The sequence below is a fragment of the Schistocerca cancellata genome, chromosome 4 (assembly GCF_023864275.1).
Source record: "Schistocerca cancellata isolate TAMUIC-IGC-003103 chromosome 4, iqSchCanc2.1, whole genome shotgun sequence".
NCBI classification, from domain to species: domain Eukaryota; kingdom Metazoa; phylum Arthropoda; class Insecta; order Orthoptera; family Acrididae; genus Schistocerca; species Schistocerca cancellata.
In genome coordinates this window covers 719082876-719101684 of record NC_064629.1, presented here as the reverse complement: position 1 = coordinate 719101684, position 18809 = coordinate 719082876, and the positions used below count along the sequence as shown (strand labels likewise).

At 38.1% G+C, this 18809-nt stretch overlaps 1 protein-coding gene across 6 annotated transcripts in view; it reads left to right on the top strand.

Annotated features, from left to right (window-relative positions):
* Positions 1–14740: 14740 nt before the first annotated feature.
* Positions 14741–18809, top strand: part of LOC126183749 (homeobox protein extradenticle) — a 352888-nt gene continuing 348819 nt past the window's right edge. For 3 of the 6 annotated variants that reach the window (XM_049925967.1, XM_049925966.1, XM_049925968.1), the window contains exons 1-2: positions 14741–15132; positions 15856–15929. In XM_049925967.1, coding sequence (XP_049781924.1) covers positions 14933–15132; positions 15856–15929 — 274 coding nt within the window. In that variant the 5' untranslated portion in view covers positions 14741–14932. The remainder of the gene's footprint in view (positions 15133–15855; positions 15930–18809) is intronic. The other 3 variants (XM_049925970.1, XM_049925971.1, XM_049925969.1) reach the window with 1 other exon arrangement.

The following is an 18809-nucleotide window of genomic DNA, read 5'->3' as shown; positions in this document are numbered from 1 at the left end:
GTAATGTAGCAATGGAACTCAGTATGAAGCAAATTAAAAGAATTTCTGAATGACAACTCCTTCTACTCAATAAATGAATTCTTAGATATGAAGTAGTAACTGTAAAAAAATTAATTAATAATTTTGTGTAAAGAAAATTTATGTTAAAGTGATATGTTACGAAATGTCGTATTCATGATCTATGGAACAAGGATTAATGTATGTATGTACGTATGTTTGTATGAAGAGTGCGATTAAGTTGCAACCAAGCACATAACACTCTCAGAAGAAGTTTTATTAAAGAAGAGAGACCAAATGACCTAAAAGCAGCACTGTCTGGTGTAAACTGGCAACAGAAAATTGCAAAAATGTGGGCCAGTGATTCATTTGATTGTCTGTTCCAAAACATAAGAATTTGATGACATGTTCCCAATAATCCCCAAGAAGAATCCTGTAGGTGAATCACAAGGAAGGGAAAAACCTATTACATGGAAGGTGTGGTGAATACCTGTGCTAGATAAATTAAAGTGCATGTCATAATGTTCTGAGACTGGATGAAGATAGCTTTAGATCTTTCAACTAAGGAGCTGCTTCATTGTAACTACTTCAGAGCCAAGTGAATTTACAGAAAGGGTGTAGTAGAGGATGCAAAAAAGAAATACAATGACAAGTTCATCAAAGAGTCTCATTATCCATGTAAAGAAGCTTGGCATCTGGTAAATGAGCACAAGAACAAGCCTAGTTCCACTGTAAATTCCTGTAATCCTGATGTCTTGAAACAGTATTTTGTTGGGATAGTGAAAATACTGTAAGTGAAATTCCAGACTCATACTTGTACCCTACAGCTGTTGCATTATTAAAAACTTGAGCAAAGTGCACCTTACGGACATTGCAAAAATAGTGAATTCATATAAACATTCAGAGAGTGCAGATATCTATTGCATGTCTTGCACAGTCCTGAAGAAAATTATTCCAATGCTTGCTCAACCACTAGCCATGGTAATCAACAAATGTTTATCCATTGGTGTCTTCCCTTAATTCCTGAAAGTGGCACATACTATACCAGTCTACAAAAAATGTGAACCACTTGAAGTGTTCAGTTTTAGACTGATTTAAATAATTCCAATTTTAGCTAAAGTTACAGAGTCTGTGATAAAACACAGGATACTAAGTTACAATACATAAAACTCAAAACAGCATTTTCTACCAAGGAATAAAACTGTACAATGAATTACCAAAAGAGATCAAAGAAATTCCAAAAATACACTTATTTAAAAAGGTAGCTAAAAAGTACCTGTTATGCAATACATTTTATACATTGAAGGTTTACTTAGATAAAACAGAGCAAGGGTTTGGTAAAAAAAATGTTATACAAATAAATAATAATAATGATTATAAAACATCCAGCATTCCACATAACACCTTCACACTATGTTTTTTCCCCTTCTTTTTACCTTTTCTAGAAAAACTTACCCCCAAGCTATGCATTGCATAATACTAACATCTCTTCCTCTTTCTGAGCTCAACATCTCACTCATTGTAGAGGGATGCTGACTCAGTTTATCAGGATAGCAAATGGGAAGTTGTGGTACGGAGAATGGCCCAGAGATCACCAGTGTGTGTGCGTTTGTGTGTATAGTGAGTGAAGTGTTATGAAACAATGTGTGTATAGTGTGTGAACAGTGTGGCATTATGTTATTTAATAAGTTACTTGTAAAAAAAAAGTATTGTATACCAGGAGTAAATCTAATGATTGTCTCTAACTAGAAGTCTGTAAATGTATGTGTATATGAACTAGCTTATTTTAAATTGGACTAAACTTGTAAATACTTTGACATGTCCTATATTCTTGTAAAAAGAAATCTACAGAAGAATAAAGCTACTACTGCTACTACTACTATACTACTAATGAAGACAATAAACTCTTCCAGCACACACAGTATGGCTTTCAGAAAGGAAAGTCAACAGGTACAGCAGTACTTGACTTAATTACAAAGATAAGGCAGCAGTTTGAGGTCAGAGAAATTATGGCACTGACACTCTGTGACCTTGGCAAGGCATTTGACTGCATCTTGCACAAGATACTGCTTAATAAGCTGAAGTGTTGTGGTATTGGAGGTGTTGTTCTGCCAACTCTTCAAACTTATCTTGAAAGCCAAATGCAGGTAGTATCAATCATGGAGCAAGCCCCCAAGAACAAAAATTGGAGCATGGTGTTCCCCAGTGATCTGTCATAGGACCTCTCCTGTTTCTTATTTTTGTCAATAATATAGGTTGTAACAACAACATGTTACAGTTTGCTGATGACACCACCTTCTTTGCCAAAGGAAAAACTGCTGCACAAGCTCTACAAGCAACAGATATGCTTTTTGAGAACATCAAAGAGTGGTTTGTCAAAAATAAAATGTAAATGAATGAAGAAAAACCACATCATCTGGTATGCAGCCTCAGCAACATTGGATGGCAGGATAATATGGAAGCTGTCAAACTGCTGGTATTCCTGATTGACATGCATTATCAATGAATGAGCATACAGTGTGTGTGTGCTCCAAGTTCACCCATGAGACTAAAGGGTGTATTAACTTACCAGTACCTTATAACAGTGTATTATGCACTCTTTCATAGCTACATTAACTGTAGCCTACTATTATGGGGACACTCTTTGGGTTGCAAGAACATATTAATGCTAAAAAGCTATTGAATCATCACTTTAAGCAAAAGATTGGAGGGCTGCAAACCTAGGCCTGTATTCACTCAGTTAGGAATAATGACCATTTTCAGCCAGTATGTGTTTTTATGCCTCACCAGTGTAAAAGAAAATCAAAGGCCTTCCAGCTTGAGGCAAGAAATATGTAATTATGACACCCACAACAAGAGGAATATTGATATACCAAGCCGTTGATTGTCTGGAACATGGTTTCCAATGGTTGATCTAAAAATGTTCAACATACTGTCTCAAGAATTGCAGTGTCTATTGCTGGGATTATCCAAAAGGAAAATTGCACAGGATTTGAAACAGCATCCATTCTACTCGATTGGAGAATTTTTCAAATGACCAAATTTGTTGTACAAAATAATGTTGTTTTCATCTGTTAAGTATATCCTTATTGTGAGAAATTTTCTTTACATGTCATATGAAAGACTGTAAAAACTCGTATGTAATCTTGATGCAGCCCATCCAGTCACAACCGGTAAATGATGCAGATCTAGTAACAATACAGTACTATGGGATTTAGGGAGACCAAGTGTATTTGGTAAATGCTTCCTTCACTGTTGCATCAGCTATCCCATTCCCCTTATGTGCAGATAACCAGCAGAAACATAAATTCTCTCTTGCCTTTCAGGTACCAGTGTCATTTATAATCTGTACTGCTTCAAAAATTGCAAAGCCCCCAGCTCATATTGTCAGGTTATCATTTAATGAGGGAGTGTTCCCCCACGGATGCTAACTTAACTGTTGTTTCTATGTACCATTCCTCAAATGGCAATTTTGAAAACATCATCAACAAATTGGAAAGCTGTCTGTGTCATCTCATGTGCCTAGGAGCAAACACCACCTTATGTGGAGACTTCAACATCCATATTGGAGAAGGTAGTGACAAAGAGAGAGGTTTTATGAACTTAGTAAGCAGCTATGGACTGTTTGTAGGTTATTTACCAACAAGAGGACATATCTGTCTTGATGCAGTTGTTACAGACCTAAATAGTTGTGACAACAAAGTAAATGTGGTTGACCCTATGCTTACAGATCACAGTGCGGTAGTCATGAAGCTATGGACAAACTCAGTAAGTACTCAACAAATTCCCAGACAGCATTCAAATCATGTCTTCAGAAGTAGGGTTATTACAAAGAAAAATTTAGTTGATTTCAGAACTGCAGTGTCTTCTACAGATTGGCATCAAATGATACATTCAGTCCCATGTTCCAGACTCTTAAAGCCAAATTTGATGAAAATTTTCCACTAAAACCCAAGAGATATCTGACTGCCAAATCAAAATACATACAGAAAACAGTGAAAGTAAAGAGCTCGTATACATCCAGATTGGCTAAAATAAAAGGCACTGTATGACTACTAAATGTCAAAGCCACTGGAGATATTGGCATCAAGGACAGACTATACTGCAATTATCTATAGGCCAAAAGGATGTACTGAAAAGAAGTAGAGAAAGCAAAGATGGAAAGCAATGCCAGATTTATTGAAGAAGCTCACAATCCTTGAAAGGCACATGGGATCTGATTAATCAACATAGGCAAAGCCCACCTCTTGCTCTACTTCTTGCACCCCAGATTAATTTAATGAATATTTTATAAACATAGCAGAAAGCACAGTAGGTGAAATTCCTGTCATCAGAACAGATCCTGCAGCTGCCATGAAATTTGGAATTAAATGCAGCACAGTAATTTGGAAGTGAGTGTATCCAAAATACATAATAAAAATACTAAAAGACTACAAACACTGAGGGAGCCCTGAGATTTATGGCATGTCCTGTACTATATTAAAAACTATAGTCTGCAAAATTGCTCAACCACTGTCAGTAGCAATAAATAAATGCCTCCATGCTGGTGAATTTCCAGACTTCCTTAAAGTAGCATGCACAGTACCAGTTTACAAAAAAGGTAATCCACATGAAGTGTCAAGCTACAGGCCTATATCTATAATACCAGTGCTAGTTAAGGTGATGGAGTCCATAATGACAGATCAGCTACAGTATTAAGTTATTGTGAAGGAAATAACCTCTTTTATTACACACAGCACGGCTTTTGGAAGGGCAAGTCAACTACAACAACAGTATTTGACTTAGTTACAAATATAACCCAGGTTTATGAAGACAAGGAGTCTATAGCACTGGTGCTCTGTGACCTTAGTAAGGCATTTGATTGTATCTCACATAAGGTCCTGCTCAGCAAGCTAAAATCATATGGTATTGGGGGAGCTGTTCTACAAACTCTTGAATCCTACATAAATAACAGATGACAGATTGTATCAGTGCAAGGAGCAGAATCAGGTGAAATGAAGCTAAAACATAGTGTGCCACAGAGATCAGTAAAAGGGCCCTTGTTGTTCTTAATTTTATAATGACGTAGGCTCCAATGGGGACACCTTGCAGTTTGCAGAAGACTCAACTTTGTTCTCAGACTGGGAGAACGTACTTCAAGCTGTTCAACAAGCAGAAGTGAGGCCAAGGCTTGGTTCATCATGAACAAGATGAAAATTAATGACCAGAAAACACAGAGGATGATATGCAGCCTAAGTAATACTGGAGAACTGGGTGACACAGCAGCTGTTAAACTTCTGTGCTTTTTCATTGATACCAAGTTAACCTGGCAACAACACACTAAACACGTATGTTTCAAACTCTCATGAGTCCTATACCTCTTGAGGAAGCTGAAAAGTGTTATACTACACCAGTACCTATTAACAGTATACTATGCTATGTTCCACAGTCACATCAGCTACCGGCTGTTGCTGTGGGGCCATTCTGCAGGCTGCAAGGATGTGCTTTTATTACAAAAGTAAGCAATGAGGATCATTACCTCAAGCAAAAAGAATGGCCGCTGCAAACCAATTTCTTCCAGATTAGATGTTCTGACTGTTTTCAGCCAATACATTTTCAATTGCCTTGTTCACACAAAGACAAATCATGAGGCTTACAGAATGAGAAGTGATGTTCATCAATACAAAACTTGCTATAAGGACAGTATAGACAGGCCAAGATGTCAATTAACTAACACACAAAACAGCTTCCCAATGGTGGCTCTAAAATTATTTAATGCTCTACCTAAGGATTTTCAGTCATATAATTTAGAACTAAAATTTTGTGTGTACTAAATGAACTATCTTTGTACAGTATAGAAGAATACTTGTCTTTGTTAGAACAGTGTCTACCAGAACTGCTACACAGTGCCAATGAAAACAACAAGTTTGCTATTTTACTAAATGATTGACTTGTTACTGCAATGTATATTGTAATCTAGTTCTTAAATAAATGTTTTATAGTATCCACTTAATATCATAGGTTGAATCGCAATTTTTTTATTAATTTTAATGTGGTAATACTACTGCAAAATTGACACTGTCTGTCCAGCCATGGCTGGTGAATGACAAAGAACTGGTAATATGGTAATGACTAAAAATTTTGTAAGTGATACTTTCAGTAAAGAGTGGTAATGGGCATAAAGTTGAAAGCTGTTGACCCAGATCACTATTATCAGCATTCTATAAAGTACTGGAAAGATCACCAATTATTTGACTGACAATAGGCTACTGAATAATAACAAACATGGCTTTCAAACAGGTAAAAATACAGAAACAGCAATAATGAATTACACAGGTGAAATAATTAGAGACCTATAAAATAACAGTAGTATCATAGAAGTTCATTTAGATCTTTCTAAAGCTTTTGATACCATTAGTCATGAAATTCTTTTATATAAGCTGCAAGTAATGGGGATCAAAGGGATAGAAAACAAGTGGTTTCAACCACATTTGCAAAACAGATCACAGGTTGCCTAGCTCACATCAGCTCACTCTAAACATAAAATCAGATTAGTATCTGATGCAAAGAAAGTCAAAATAGGTGTACCACAGGGAAGTGTGTTAGGTACCCTTCTGCTCCTTATTTATGTAAATGACATATAGTCCTCAGAAACTGTAGCTAAGATCATGTTGTTTGCAGATGACGCTAGGGTAATACTGCACCATGTTAAGAAATCTCTGGCTACAACAAGTCCTTAAGTCCATGCATTCATGGTTCAATGCCAATGAGCTGATCCTTAATGTGAAGAAAATAAATTACATTCAGTTTGGAAAAATGAATCAAAACCATGGTCTCCAACTGGTACTGGGCAGAAATAAATTAGGAAGAGTACAATGTACAAAACTTTTAGGAGAATGGATGGTGATCAAGATTTAAACTGGAAAGACCATGAAACAAAACTCTCCCAGAGACTGAGTTCTGTGCATGTTTTGCACTGAGAATCATTTTTGAAGTATGCTCCTCGGAAGGTGGCTTACTTGGTTACTTCCAGTTCCCTGTATCTTATGTAATAGTTCTTTTACAATAAAAGTAATAGGCAATTAAAAGAAATTTTTACATAACTGAAAAGGGGTATTCGAATCTTGACACACAGCTCCACAAGGGCACGATGAAAGCTGTTGTTTAAAAAGTTGAGTATGCTTGAAAAAAGAGACAGCATTGGTCGTATATTTTTTACTATTGCAAAATCGATTTTCTGTCACTGGGTGACCATCTTCAGTGCTATATTGTATAACTTAAATTGGGATGCACTGTTGTCACTAAGCTTACAGCAATCACATAGACTGACTACCTGTTACCTGGTCGTAGTGCACAAGACAACATGGAGTCGCCAATCAATAAAAGTTGAGTATGCTTACATTACCCTCCTTATACTGCAGAAAAGGCCAATAAGAATAATAACTACAAATAGTGGCCAGGCTCATTGTAAAGAGCTATTTAGAAAAACTGGGCATACCTAGTGCACCAACTGATTACATTTACCAATCTGTGGTGCATAGCAAGGATAATATACTACATGTTCCACTAATAGTTCTATATGTAATTACAGAAAAAGAGCCAGTATTGAATCGCATTTACCAAGGAAAAATAAACAAAAAGCTCAAATCAGTATTTTGTATATGGGAATAAAATTGTGTAATAAATTGCCCAACAAAATGAAAGGCATTACTCGAATATATCTGTCCAAAAAAGGCAGGTAAAACATTGTCCTTAACTAATGCATACTGCACAACTAAAGATCACTTGGAGGACTCAGAGTAGTGAATAATAATGAAAGAGACTAACTATAACATCATGTTGCATATCAATATGAGATCACTGATCACTGTTTTTGCAGTCCCCACCACCCAGGTGGACAGAGAGTATGACAGGAAGAAACCACAAAGCATACTGAAGTGTTGGTGGTCCAGATATTGGTTGTCCGAACTTGCTGGAGTTATCGCAGTGGGCGTAGAAACACCTTTATGACCCAGAAGTCATTAACCAGTGTCTTTAATGTGGTAAGGAAGAGCAAAACTGTGTTTTTATATTATTAGTTATCAGAAGATATTTATGTGTAAGTCAAAGAACATTGTGTAATAGTGACCAGCAAAATGATATGGTGCAGCTGTTTAAGTACTGGCCTCATATTCGAGAGCATGGGTTTTGCTCTGTATGGCCATTCTGATTTGGGTTTTCCTAGATCACCCCCCCCCCCCCCCCCCCCCACCCCCATGAGCCATGGACCTTGCCGTTGGTGGGGAGGCTTGCGTGCCTCAGTGATACAGATAGCCGTACCGTAGGTACAACCACAACGGAGGGGTATCTGTTGAGAGGCCAGACAAACGTGTGGTTCCTGAAGAGGGGCAGCAGCCTTTTCAGTAGTTGCAAGGGCAACAGTCTGGATGATTGACTGATCTGGCCTTGTAACAATAACCAAAACGGCCTTGCTGTGCTGGTACTGCGAACGGCTGAAAGCAAGGGGAAACTACGGCCGTAATTTTTCCCGAGGGCATGCAGCTTTACTGTATGATTAAATGATGATGGCGTCCTCTTGGGTAAAATATTCCAGAGGTAAAATAGTCCCCCATTCGGATCTCCGGGCGGGGACTACTCAAGAGGATGTCGTTATCAGAAGAAAGAAAACTGGCGTTCTACGGATCGGAGCGTGGAATGTCAGATCCCTTAATCGGGCAGGTAGGTTAGAAAATTTAAAAAGGGAAATGGATAGATTAAAGTTAGATATAGTGGGAATTAGTGAAGTTCAGTGGCAGGAGGAAGAAGACTTCTGGTCAGGTGACTACAGGGTTATAAACACAAAGTCAAATAGGGGTAATGCAGGAGTAGGTTTAATAATGAATAGGAAAATAGGAATGCGGGTAAGCTACTACAAACAGCATAGTGAACGCATTATTGTGGCCAAGATAGATACGAAGCCCACACCTACTACAGTAGTACAAGTTTATATGCCAACTAGCTCTGCAGATGACGAAGAAATTGAAGAAATGTATGATGAAATAAAAGAAATTATTCAGATTGTGAAGGGAGACGAAAATTTAATAGTCATGGGTGACTGGAATGCGAGTGTAGGAAAAGGGAGAGAAGGAAACGTAGTAGGTGAATATGGATTGGGGCTAAGAAATGAAAGAGGAAGCTGCCTGGTAGAATTCTGCACAGAGCACAACTTAATCATAGCTAACACTTGGTTTAAGAATCATAATCGAAGGTTGTATACATGGAAGAACCCTGGAGATTCTAAAAGGTATCAGGTAGATTATATAATGGTAAGACAGAGATTTAGGAACCAGGTTTTAAATTGTAAGACATTTCCAGGGGCAGATGTGGACTCTGACCACAATCTATTGGTTATGACCTGTAGATTAAAACTGAAGAAACTGCAAACAGGTGGGAATTTAAGGAGATGGGACCTGGATAAACTGAAAGAACCAGAGGTTGTACAGAGTTTCAGGGAGAGCATAAGGGAACAATTGCAGGAATGGGGGAAAGAAATACAGTAGAAGAAGAATGGGTAGCTTTGAGGGATGAAGTAGTGAAGGCAGCAGAGGATCAAGTAGGTAAAAAGACGAGGGCTAGTAGAAATCCTTGGGTAACAGAAGAAATATTGAATTTAATTGACGAAAGGAGAAAATATAAAAATGCAGTAAATGAAGCAGGCAAAAAGGAATACAAACGTCTCAAAAATGAGATCGACAGGAAGTGCAAAATGGCTAAGCAGGGATGGCTAGAGGACAAATGTAAGGATGTAGAGGCTTATCTCACTAGGGGTAAGATAGATACTGCCTACAGGAAAATTAAAGAGACCTTTGGAGATAAGAGAACCACTTGTATGAACATCAGGAGCTCAGATGGAAACCCAGTTGTAAGCAAAGAAGGGAAAGCAGAAAGGTGGAAGGAGTATATAGAGGGTCTATACAAGGGCGATGTACTTGAGGACAATATTATGGAAATGGAAGAGGATGTAGACGAAGATGAAATGGGAGATACGATACTGCGTGAAGAGTTTGACAGAGCACTGAAAGACCTGAGTCGAAACAAGGCCCCCGGAGTAGACAACATACCATTGGAACTACTGACGGCCTTGGGAGAGCCAGTCCTGACAAAACTCTACCATCTGGTGAGCAAGATGTATGAGACAGGTGAAATACCCTCAGACTTCAAGAAGAATATAATAATTCCAATCCCAAAGAAAGCAGGTGTTGATAGATGTGAAAATTACCGAACAATCAGTTTAATAAGCCACAGCTGCAAAATACTAACACGAATTCTTTACAGACGAATGGAAAAACTAGTAGAAGCCAGTCTCGGGGAAGATCAGTTTGGATTCCGTAGAAATACTGGAACACGTGAGGCAATACTGACCTTACGACTTATCTTAGAAGAAAGATTAAGGAAAGGCAAACCTACGTTTCTAGCATTTGTAGACTTAGAGAAAGCTTTTGACAATGTTGAGTGGAATACTCTCTTTCAAATTCTAAAGGTGGCAGGGGTAAAATACAGGGAGCGAAAGGCTATTTACAATTTGTACAGAAACCAGATGGCTGTTATAAGAGTCAAGGGACATGAAAGGGAAGCAGCGGTGGGGAAGGGAGTAAGACAGGGTTGTAGCCTCTCCCCGATGTTATTCAATCTGTATATTGAGCAAGCAGTAAAGGAAACAAAAGAAAATTTCGGAGTAGGTATTAAAATCCATGGAGAAGAAATAAAAACTTTGAGGTTTGCCGATGACATTGTAATTCTGTCAGAGACAGCAAAGGACTTGGAAGAGCAGTTGAACGGAATGGATGGTATCTTGAAGGGAGGATATAAGATGAACATCAACAAAAGCAAAACGAGGATAATGGAAAGTAGTCGAATTAAGTCGGGTGATGCTGAGGGAATTAGATTAGGAAATGAGACACTTAAAGTAGTAAAGGAGTTTTGCTATTTGGGGAGCAAAATAACTGATGATGGTCGAAGTAGAGAGGATATAAAATGTAGACTGTTAATGGCAAGGAAAGCGTTTCTGAAGAAGAGAAATTTGTTAACATCGAGTATAGATTTAAGTGTCAGGAAGTCATTTCTGAAAGTATTTGTATGGAGTGTAGCCATGTATGGAAGGGAAACATGGACGGTAAATAGTTTGGCCAAGAAGAGAATAGAAGCTTTCGAAATGTGGTGCTACAGAAGAATGCTGAAGATTAGATGGGGAGATCACATAACTAATGAGGAAGTATTGAATAGGATTGGGGAGAAGAGAAGTTTGTGGCACAACTTGACCAGAAGAAGGGATCGGTTGGTAGGACATGTTCTGAGGCATCAAGGGATCACCAATTTAGTATTGGAGGGCAGCGTGGAGGGTAAAAATCGTAGGGGGAGACCAAGAGATGAATACACTAAGTAGATTCAGAAGGATGTAGGTTGCAGTAGGTACTGGGAGATGAAGAAGCTTGCACAGGATAGAGTAGCATGGAGAGCTGCATCAAACCAGTCTCAGGACTGAAGACCACAACAACAACAACAGATCACTTCATCCAAGTGCCAAGAGCATCACTTCATGAAGGCAACGGCCGACCATCTGTCCTATCCTTATACATCATATTTAAGTATTCTGTGTATATCTATATTTTGAGCTATTGATGTTTATTGTATTTGTGTGATAGCCTTTATATCATTGTAAGATGATCCTTGGATGAAATAAATCTATCAAATAAATATACAAATGTGTGTTAATGACATGAGTAAACTTAGAACTGCAAACAAATAGCAGTGACCATAGTTATAAGACAGACAACTTCACGGCACTCCATATTGAATTAGCAAGAACATATTGGATCCAAAGATGTATGAGCTACAGTGGTATCATCTATACTACTATATAAAGACCAGTCATTGTTCAATATTCTTAACAAAAATCACAAAAAGTTCTTGGTTGATTTATTTCAAATTTTTACATGATACTTTAATAAACATTGGGGTGTACTTGGCTATATATATAGTATATAAATAAATACATAGAATATAAAGGGGAAACATTGGTAGCAAAAATCTTGAAAAACTCTTGATTGATTTACTTCACTTTACTCACTTATTACATAGTATAATGAATAAATGTCTTCTTATGGGCTTCTGGATGGCAAGAATGACCCTTTCCTAGTTATGAGGCCGTTCATAAATATATGATAGTTTTGGCTTTTAGTAGAACCAATAACACACTGTATATTAATTTCTTTTCTAAAAATACTGCATGGGATATTAAGATTGGTCCATTTAGGCCTACTGGTAATATCTAGAGGTAAAGAACATTAAATTAGTAATAAATCCTTAGTTGACAGTCTTTATTTGACAATGTAGCATGGGCATTATTTCTTCATCAGGTGATAAAATGATACTGAATATCTCTGTCAATTTTAATGACATTAAGATCATTGCTTCTTCATTTTACTACTACTATCTTTCTTACTTCATATAACCACACCAAGCTTTTGCACAAATGGAACATCATCTAAATCAACAAAATAATCATTGGAAGTACTTGAGTTAGTTGGACAATAACTGACAGATGGCTCTGAAACATTCATATGTGGGTTCTTCCCTTGTTGCTAAAAAGCAGCTTGCTGTATTATTACACATTTATTGTGTTACATCTGGTTTTGCTCCCAATACTTCAGGTTGAAAAGCTGTGGTCAAAATATAACACAACTGATCTGGTTTTTGTATGTAATGTTAAGAACAAATCCTAAAACAGTTCTCATAAACATTATGCCAACCACCTGCCGCAAGTATGGCAAGCAGGCACAGCATTCTGCAAAAAGTATCTGAAGCGACTACACTGGCTGAAAGTGGTCCAAAAGTGATACGACATGACATGTGTCTCTATCATACCACCTGGCAGAACAGTGAGTACTAGTACTTTATAATACAATGCCAACGTATGTAAGGAGGTTGGAGAAGGAAACAACTTTTAAAGCAGAGTTAAAACCAATTCTTGTTGATAAGTGTTTGTAATGTGTAAATGAATATGTTCGCTTACAGAAATACTAGATCTTCATTTACTGTTGATTACTTTTTAATCTGTTAACAAATGTACCATCTCCGCTGGGTGTGTTGTTTCACAAGAATGTTTCTGCTGTTGATTTCCTGTTTAACCCTCAGTGAAGAACAGTTGTGAAGGATAAGTGTTGGTATGTGTTTGTATGTTCATAGTTTTCAGAAGTGTAATTTAATGCGTTCATGTGTTTACCATTTTACAGACCTGTAATGTAACATCATGGTTTATATTTTTTGTGCATGATGTAAGCTACTTGAGGCTAGGCACATGTGGTTTTCTTTTCAAATCATATACCAAGTGAGGTGTCTAAGCTGATGTTAATACACTGACTTGTATTCGGGAAGAGCAGGGTCCAAAACCCTTCTGTGCACCCTGACTTGCGTTCTTTGTAGTTTCCAAGCAAATGGTCGAATGACAAATAAATGATTAATAGCTGGTGAGTACCCGTAACATCAGGAATGATTTTTTTCCACTAGATATACGTGCCAGAAAGTGGGTTTCTTTTAGAGGCAAGGATTCACTATGTAAATCTGTGCGCAGTTTCAAGACATCATACCAGCCCCCAAAACCCCAGCCTCTCATCACTTCTTCCATCTCTACTCACATAAAATAACTCAGGAGAAAGCGTTTTACGCTGGCTGCTTTTCATGTATTGGTTCCCGTTCAGTTATCATGAACGCCTTGCCATTCTATATTGTTTACTTGTACTTATAAATTTCTTACGGTGTTCCATTTTGCACTGGTTATGAAAAACTGCTCTTTAGTCCAAATAATCGCTAGTTGCACGAGATATTTATATAAAAGTATATATGATCTTTTTCTCGTAGAGAAATAATTCAAAGCTTCTGTAAATGATTCCCTAAATTGTCGTGAGAATAACTTGTTCATTACGAATTTGAATCAGCCGCGCAAGTAGGCGGGCACTAGGTAAACTACCACGACGCTGATTTCACAGATTTATTATTGCCCAATTCCTCCTACTATTCTCATTGACCAACACTCACAACACGAAACGTGTAATCCAGGTTAGGTCAGCCCTTGTCTTCATGTGTTGACTATGTTCATTAAACGTAGGCCAACACAACGCAGTCTTTCTCAGCTATAAAATCTCTTAAATACATGTGATTGTGTAGGCTGCACCACAAAACAGCGGATAAATTGAAGTAAAGGCACAATTTCATTACTAAATATTACTTTAACTATTCATAAGAACAAGACTTTATTAACATTCTTTCTTTGTGAACTGAGAGCCACAAGTGACGCTGTAGTTTCGCTGTGACCAATCGGCAGTTCTAGATACCATGATAGCCAATGTGAATGGCTCGCGGACACACCTCCCGTATTCGCTACGATTGGCAGTTTTCTTTTTCTTCGTTTCACTTTTTTTTTTTTTAGAGGAATTAAACTCTTTTCTTCATTGGTCGCTTTCAATGGTTCATATTGCGGTGAAATTTGCTGTAAAACTTGTATAACATTAAAACTGTAAGCGGGGAATAGATTAATAAGTGTCCACTTTAGCACCAACACAAATGTATAGAGGGAGAGGAAAACGATTATGAGCAAAAACGTCCTGACCCGCTTGCTGCATTTTCATCTTACAGAGTCAACGTGAGGGAAGCGCGATGTAATCGAACGGATGCGTGGTACAGCTGGGTGGTGGGGATAGCACGAAGAGGTGAGGAGGGGAGAGTGGCGGGGTCGTGCTGTAGCGTAGCAACGCTGGAGCTTGGCTGAGGTGCTAGAACCTCAGTTCTTGTTAGACTTCGCGAGGAGAGGTATCGTTGCTATTGTGTGTCGCTCGCTATTTTTCCGTAGCGGCGGCGGCCTGAAAATAAGGAGAGTTCGAACAGAAGAGGGTCGCGGTCAGGAGTGTACTGTCAAAATATTATGGACGATCAGAGCAGAATGATGCACCCTGTGACTTCTCAAGTCGGAATGATGCCCCAGCCTTATGGCATGCAACCTGTGGATCCAAATCACGGTGGACCAACAACGCCAGACCAAGAAACTAGGAAACAAGATATTGGCGAAATTTTGCAGCAGATAATGAATATCACGGACCAGTCGTTGGACGAAGCGCAGGCCAGGTACTGAAACTAACACTTTACTTTCAAAAATTGCTAAAATGTGGCGCATTGTTCTGTTTATAGAATCTCTAAACGATGCATGATTACTGAGTCGGTCTCACATACCGTCTAAGACATTCATATCCCACATCTCAATTTAATCAGAGACTAATATTTTCACTAGCTTACTTATTACAAACTTCGGTGGCTTGGCAGGATTGTCACCTTCAGATAAGTTTGTTAAAAACTCAGCACCTCTATTATGCGTTATATTACCATGAATTTTTCACAATTTTGGTCTTGTAGTTACGCGTTAATTCTTTGCTGCTTTCGTACTAAACATGCCGTACCGGCAGTTACAGTATATACTGTTTTGAATTCCAACAGAACGGAATAGACAGGGATGCTACATACAAATATCACACTTTGCTATGTTTATAGCAGCGTCTCCAAACTTTTCGTGAATGGATTAGTTCAACAACTTGTACCCAATCACATAGCCCTATCGCGAAGCACTTTCACTAAGAGCTTATTCCGCACATTTGATGGTAGATTGCATTTAAGAATCATCACAAAGCTGTGATTTTCCTTTATTGTGGGAAATTTACGCATACCTGGTCGTTGCTACAGAACATTTCATGGAAATCGCATTGGACGTATTGTTAAAAAAAAGTTCTTTTGTTGTTAATTTTGTAATTTATGCACATCTCTGAATTTTGTGGTTATTGCTTTTGTTCTTTGCAGGAAACACACACTTAACTGTCACCGTATGAAGCCAGCTCTCTTCAGTGTTTTGTGCGAAATAAAGGAAAAAACAGGTAAGCTGCACTCCTCAAATAAGCTTCTATAAAATCTGTCTCTTGAATGATGTAAACGAAGCGGCTGCGTTGCCGGGCAACGGCGTGCCCCACGGCGCCAGCGCCAATGAGACGAGAATGATACGGAGTCAGTGCGCTCGACTGTTCAGAAATTTCACACCCCAAAGAAACATCACTGGAACTAGTTTGCCAAACAATTAGGGAAATACTAAAAACTGTGGTATCTACCCCCTCTAATGTAGCCGGACCTAGTAATAGTTTAAAGCTTTAAGGAAGAGATGTAGGCCTAAGTGCAATGTTTACATGCCGAGGTTACTGACAGAAAATTAAGTTCTACTGCGGCAGAATTTCGCTGCCCATCTAGATCCACACATTTGCTTATTGTAAATTATCAGTGTAATATCCTGGTTACAAATACATTATTGAAAATGTAATATACAGTACAGTTTGTGCTAGACATTATTATTATTTTGCTTATTGTAAATTATCAGTGTAATATCCTGGTTACAAATACATTATTGCAAATGTAATATACAGTACAGTTTGTGCTAGACATTATTATTATTATTATTATTATTATTATTATTATTATTTCACTTTTGCTTGAATACGTTTAGGGAAAGTGAAAAAAAAAACAATATTAGGGCCATACAGATACGCACTCGCGGGAGAGTGAGTGAATCCCTAATAAAAGAACAGTGTCTTAACCACTGCAGATATTTGAATTTTTTATGCTTTCAAGTGGTGTTAGAAACTTTGTTGAACGTTTTACTGATCTGATTAGCAATACGAGTCATCCTGCAAGCAAACATAGACTACTTGACGTAAACAAGGGACAGGTTTCGTTCTGATAAGGAAGCACAATTTATTAAATGTAGAGTGAGTACTTTTCAGTATGGTACTGTACCTGCTTTATAAAGCCTTATGATAAATTGTTATCGATCTAAAGAAATTATACACTGTAATAATTACACTTGGACCGCGTGCAGAGTTTTGGTGCTGTGGATGAAAGAATTCTGGTGACACTGCCCAAGAAGTCATTCAGATCATCAGCCCGTCCATCAAAAATCGAAGCAATGTTATTTTGGGTTTTGTTGGATCCTGGTTGTATTGGATAAACAATAGCAATGTGGTACATTTGAGCAGCTGTTAATTTAGGCATACAGTCATAGAAAACCCTGTTTCTAATGGTGTGTTTTCAGCTACTAGATGTAGGTTAGTCAGTAGTGAAATGAAAGCTGCCATCACAGACAGAAAATGGGAGAGCTTTCACATATTAAGATTTTAAGAAAAGATATGCAAATGGTGTATTTGTAAGATTATTGTCAATTGTTAAAGTTCTCTGCTGTCAGCGAAATGGAAAATATCGTGAAAAAAGGGCACTTTTCGGGCGCCTGGTGTCATGGTTTTTGTGTGTTCGCTTGTATTGTTTCCTTGTACTACTGTACTAAATGGTTCAAATGGCTCTGAGCACTATGGGACTTAACTTCTGAGGTCATCAGTCCCCTAGAACTAACTAATTAAACCTAACTAACCTAAGGACATCACACACATCCATGCCCGAGGCAGGATTCGAACCTGCGACCGGAGCGGTCGTTCGGCTCCAGACTGTAGCGCCTACTACTGTACTAGTACTAAACCTTGGAGAATATAGCACTGAACCCAAACAGCATTATCAATCACTGCACCATCTCTCTCTCTCTCTCTCTCTCTCTCTCTCTCTCACTCTTTCTCACTCCTTTTTTGCGCAGAATATCAGGGGTTTGAATTAGACACATGACTCCCCAAGTTATAAGTAGTTTTGAGTGCATTTACTACAAATCCTGCAGTATACACGACAGGAAGTAGCGAACTTTCCCAGGTGTGCAGACTAAGATTTATCAAGCAAAAGTTAAAATTTTTAGTCGTTCTTTGTTCGCTAATGCCCAATGTGTAATTGATCGATACGTGGGTATGCAGAATTCGTTCCAAAGCACGAGGTTCTTCACCAAATTCGGAAACTTATTGATGACATTTACTAAATTTTAACGTAAACTGACCAAATGTATGGTATAAAGTAAATTTTATTTAGATTGTAAAATCCCTCCATAATAATTTTCATTTCACGACTATTTTTTTCCTTCTAAATGGAATCCTTAATTCCTTCGCCAATTTCTTAAACAGGTAGTTAATTACGTCGAGTAAAGAAATGAGTTAATAAATCGTATCTGACCTTAAAGTTCTAAGCGGTGACAGATGTACTGAATTCAGAGACGAGCTGTATTTGCAAATATTTCTTTATTACAGCTCGGAGTTCAGTGCTCGAATACGTCATAAAAGTATGCTTTGGTATGACGGTTTTTAGTAGCGAGATAAAGTAGTATGGAAAATGAAACGATTTGGAAAGGTAAACCGGCGAGTGTGGCACGCAGCTGCTATACTCAACGGAAAAAGAAAGGTAACAGCAGTAACTAGTGTCCTTACTCACTGTTTCAGAACTCATTGTCTCAAGATATTTAGCGCTGTAGCTGGCATTAGATTAGAACATGTATATGACGCCGTATTTGCTAGCAGCGAGCAAACATTGCACTGTCTGAAGTTTCCAGTCTAATTTCTTCCACTTATCAGATGTCCCTTGATAGGATGAGTATATTCTTCCATACGTATTCCATTTCTTCGACTGCTGTAGGTACCTTTGCACAACGTAAACTTGGTTGGGCTGCTCGTTTGATGAACTACATGCGGGGCTTTGGCAGCAGCGTACTGCATTGTTTATTTCCTCCATTTACTTCTCTTCCTACAGAGAATAACCATTTCTATGGGCGTACAAGTTTCTTATAGAATGACGGGCCTCCGTGCATTACGTACACGGACTGACTTAACAAAATCATTGCTCAGGAC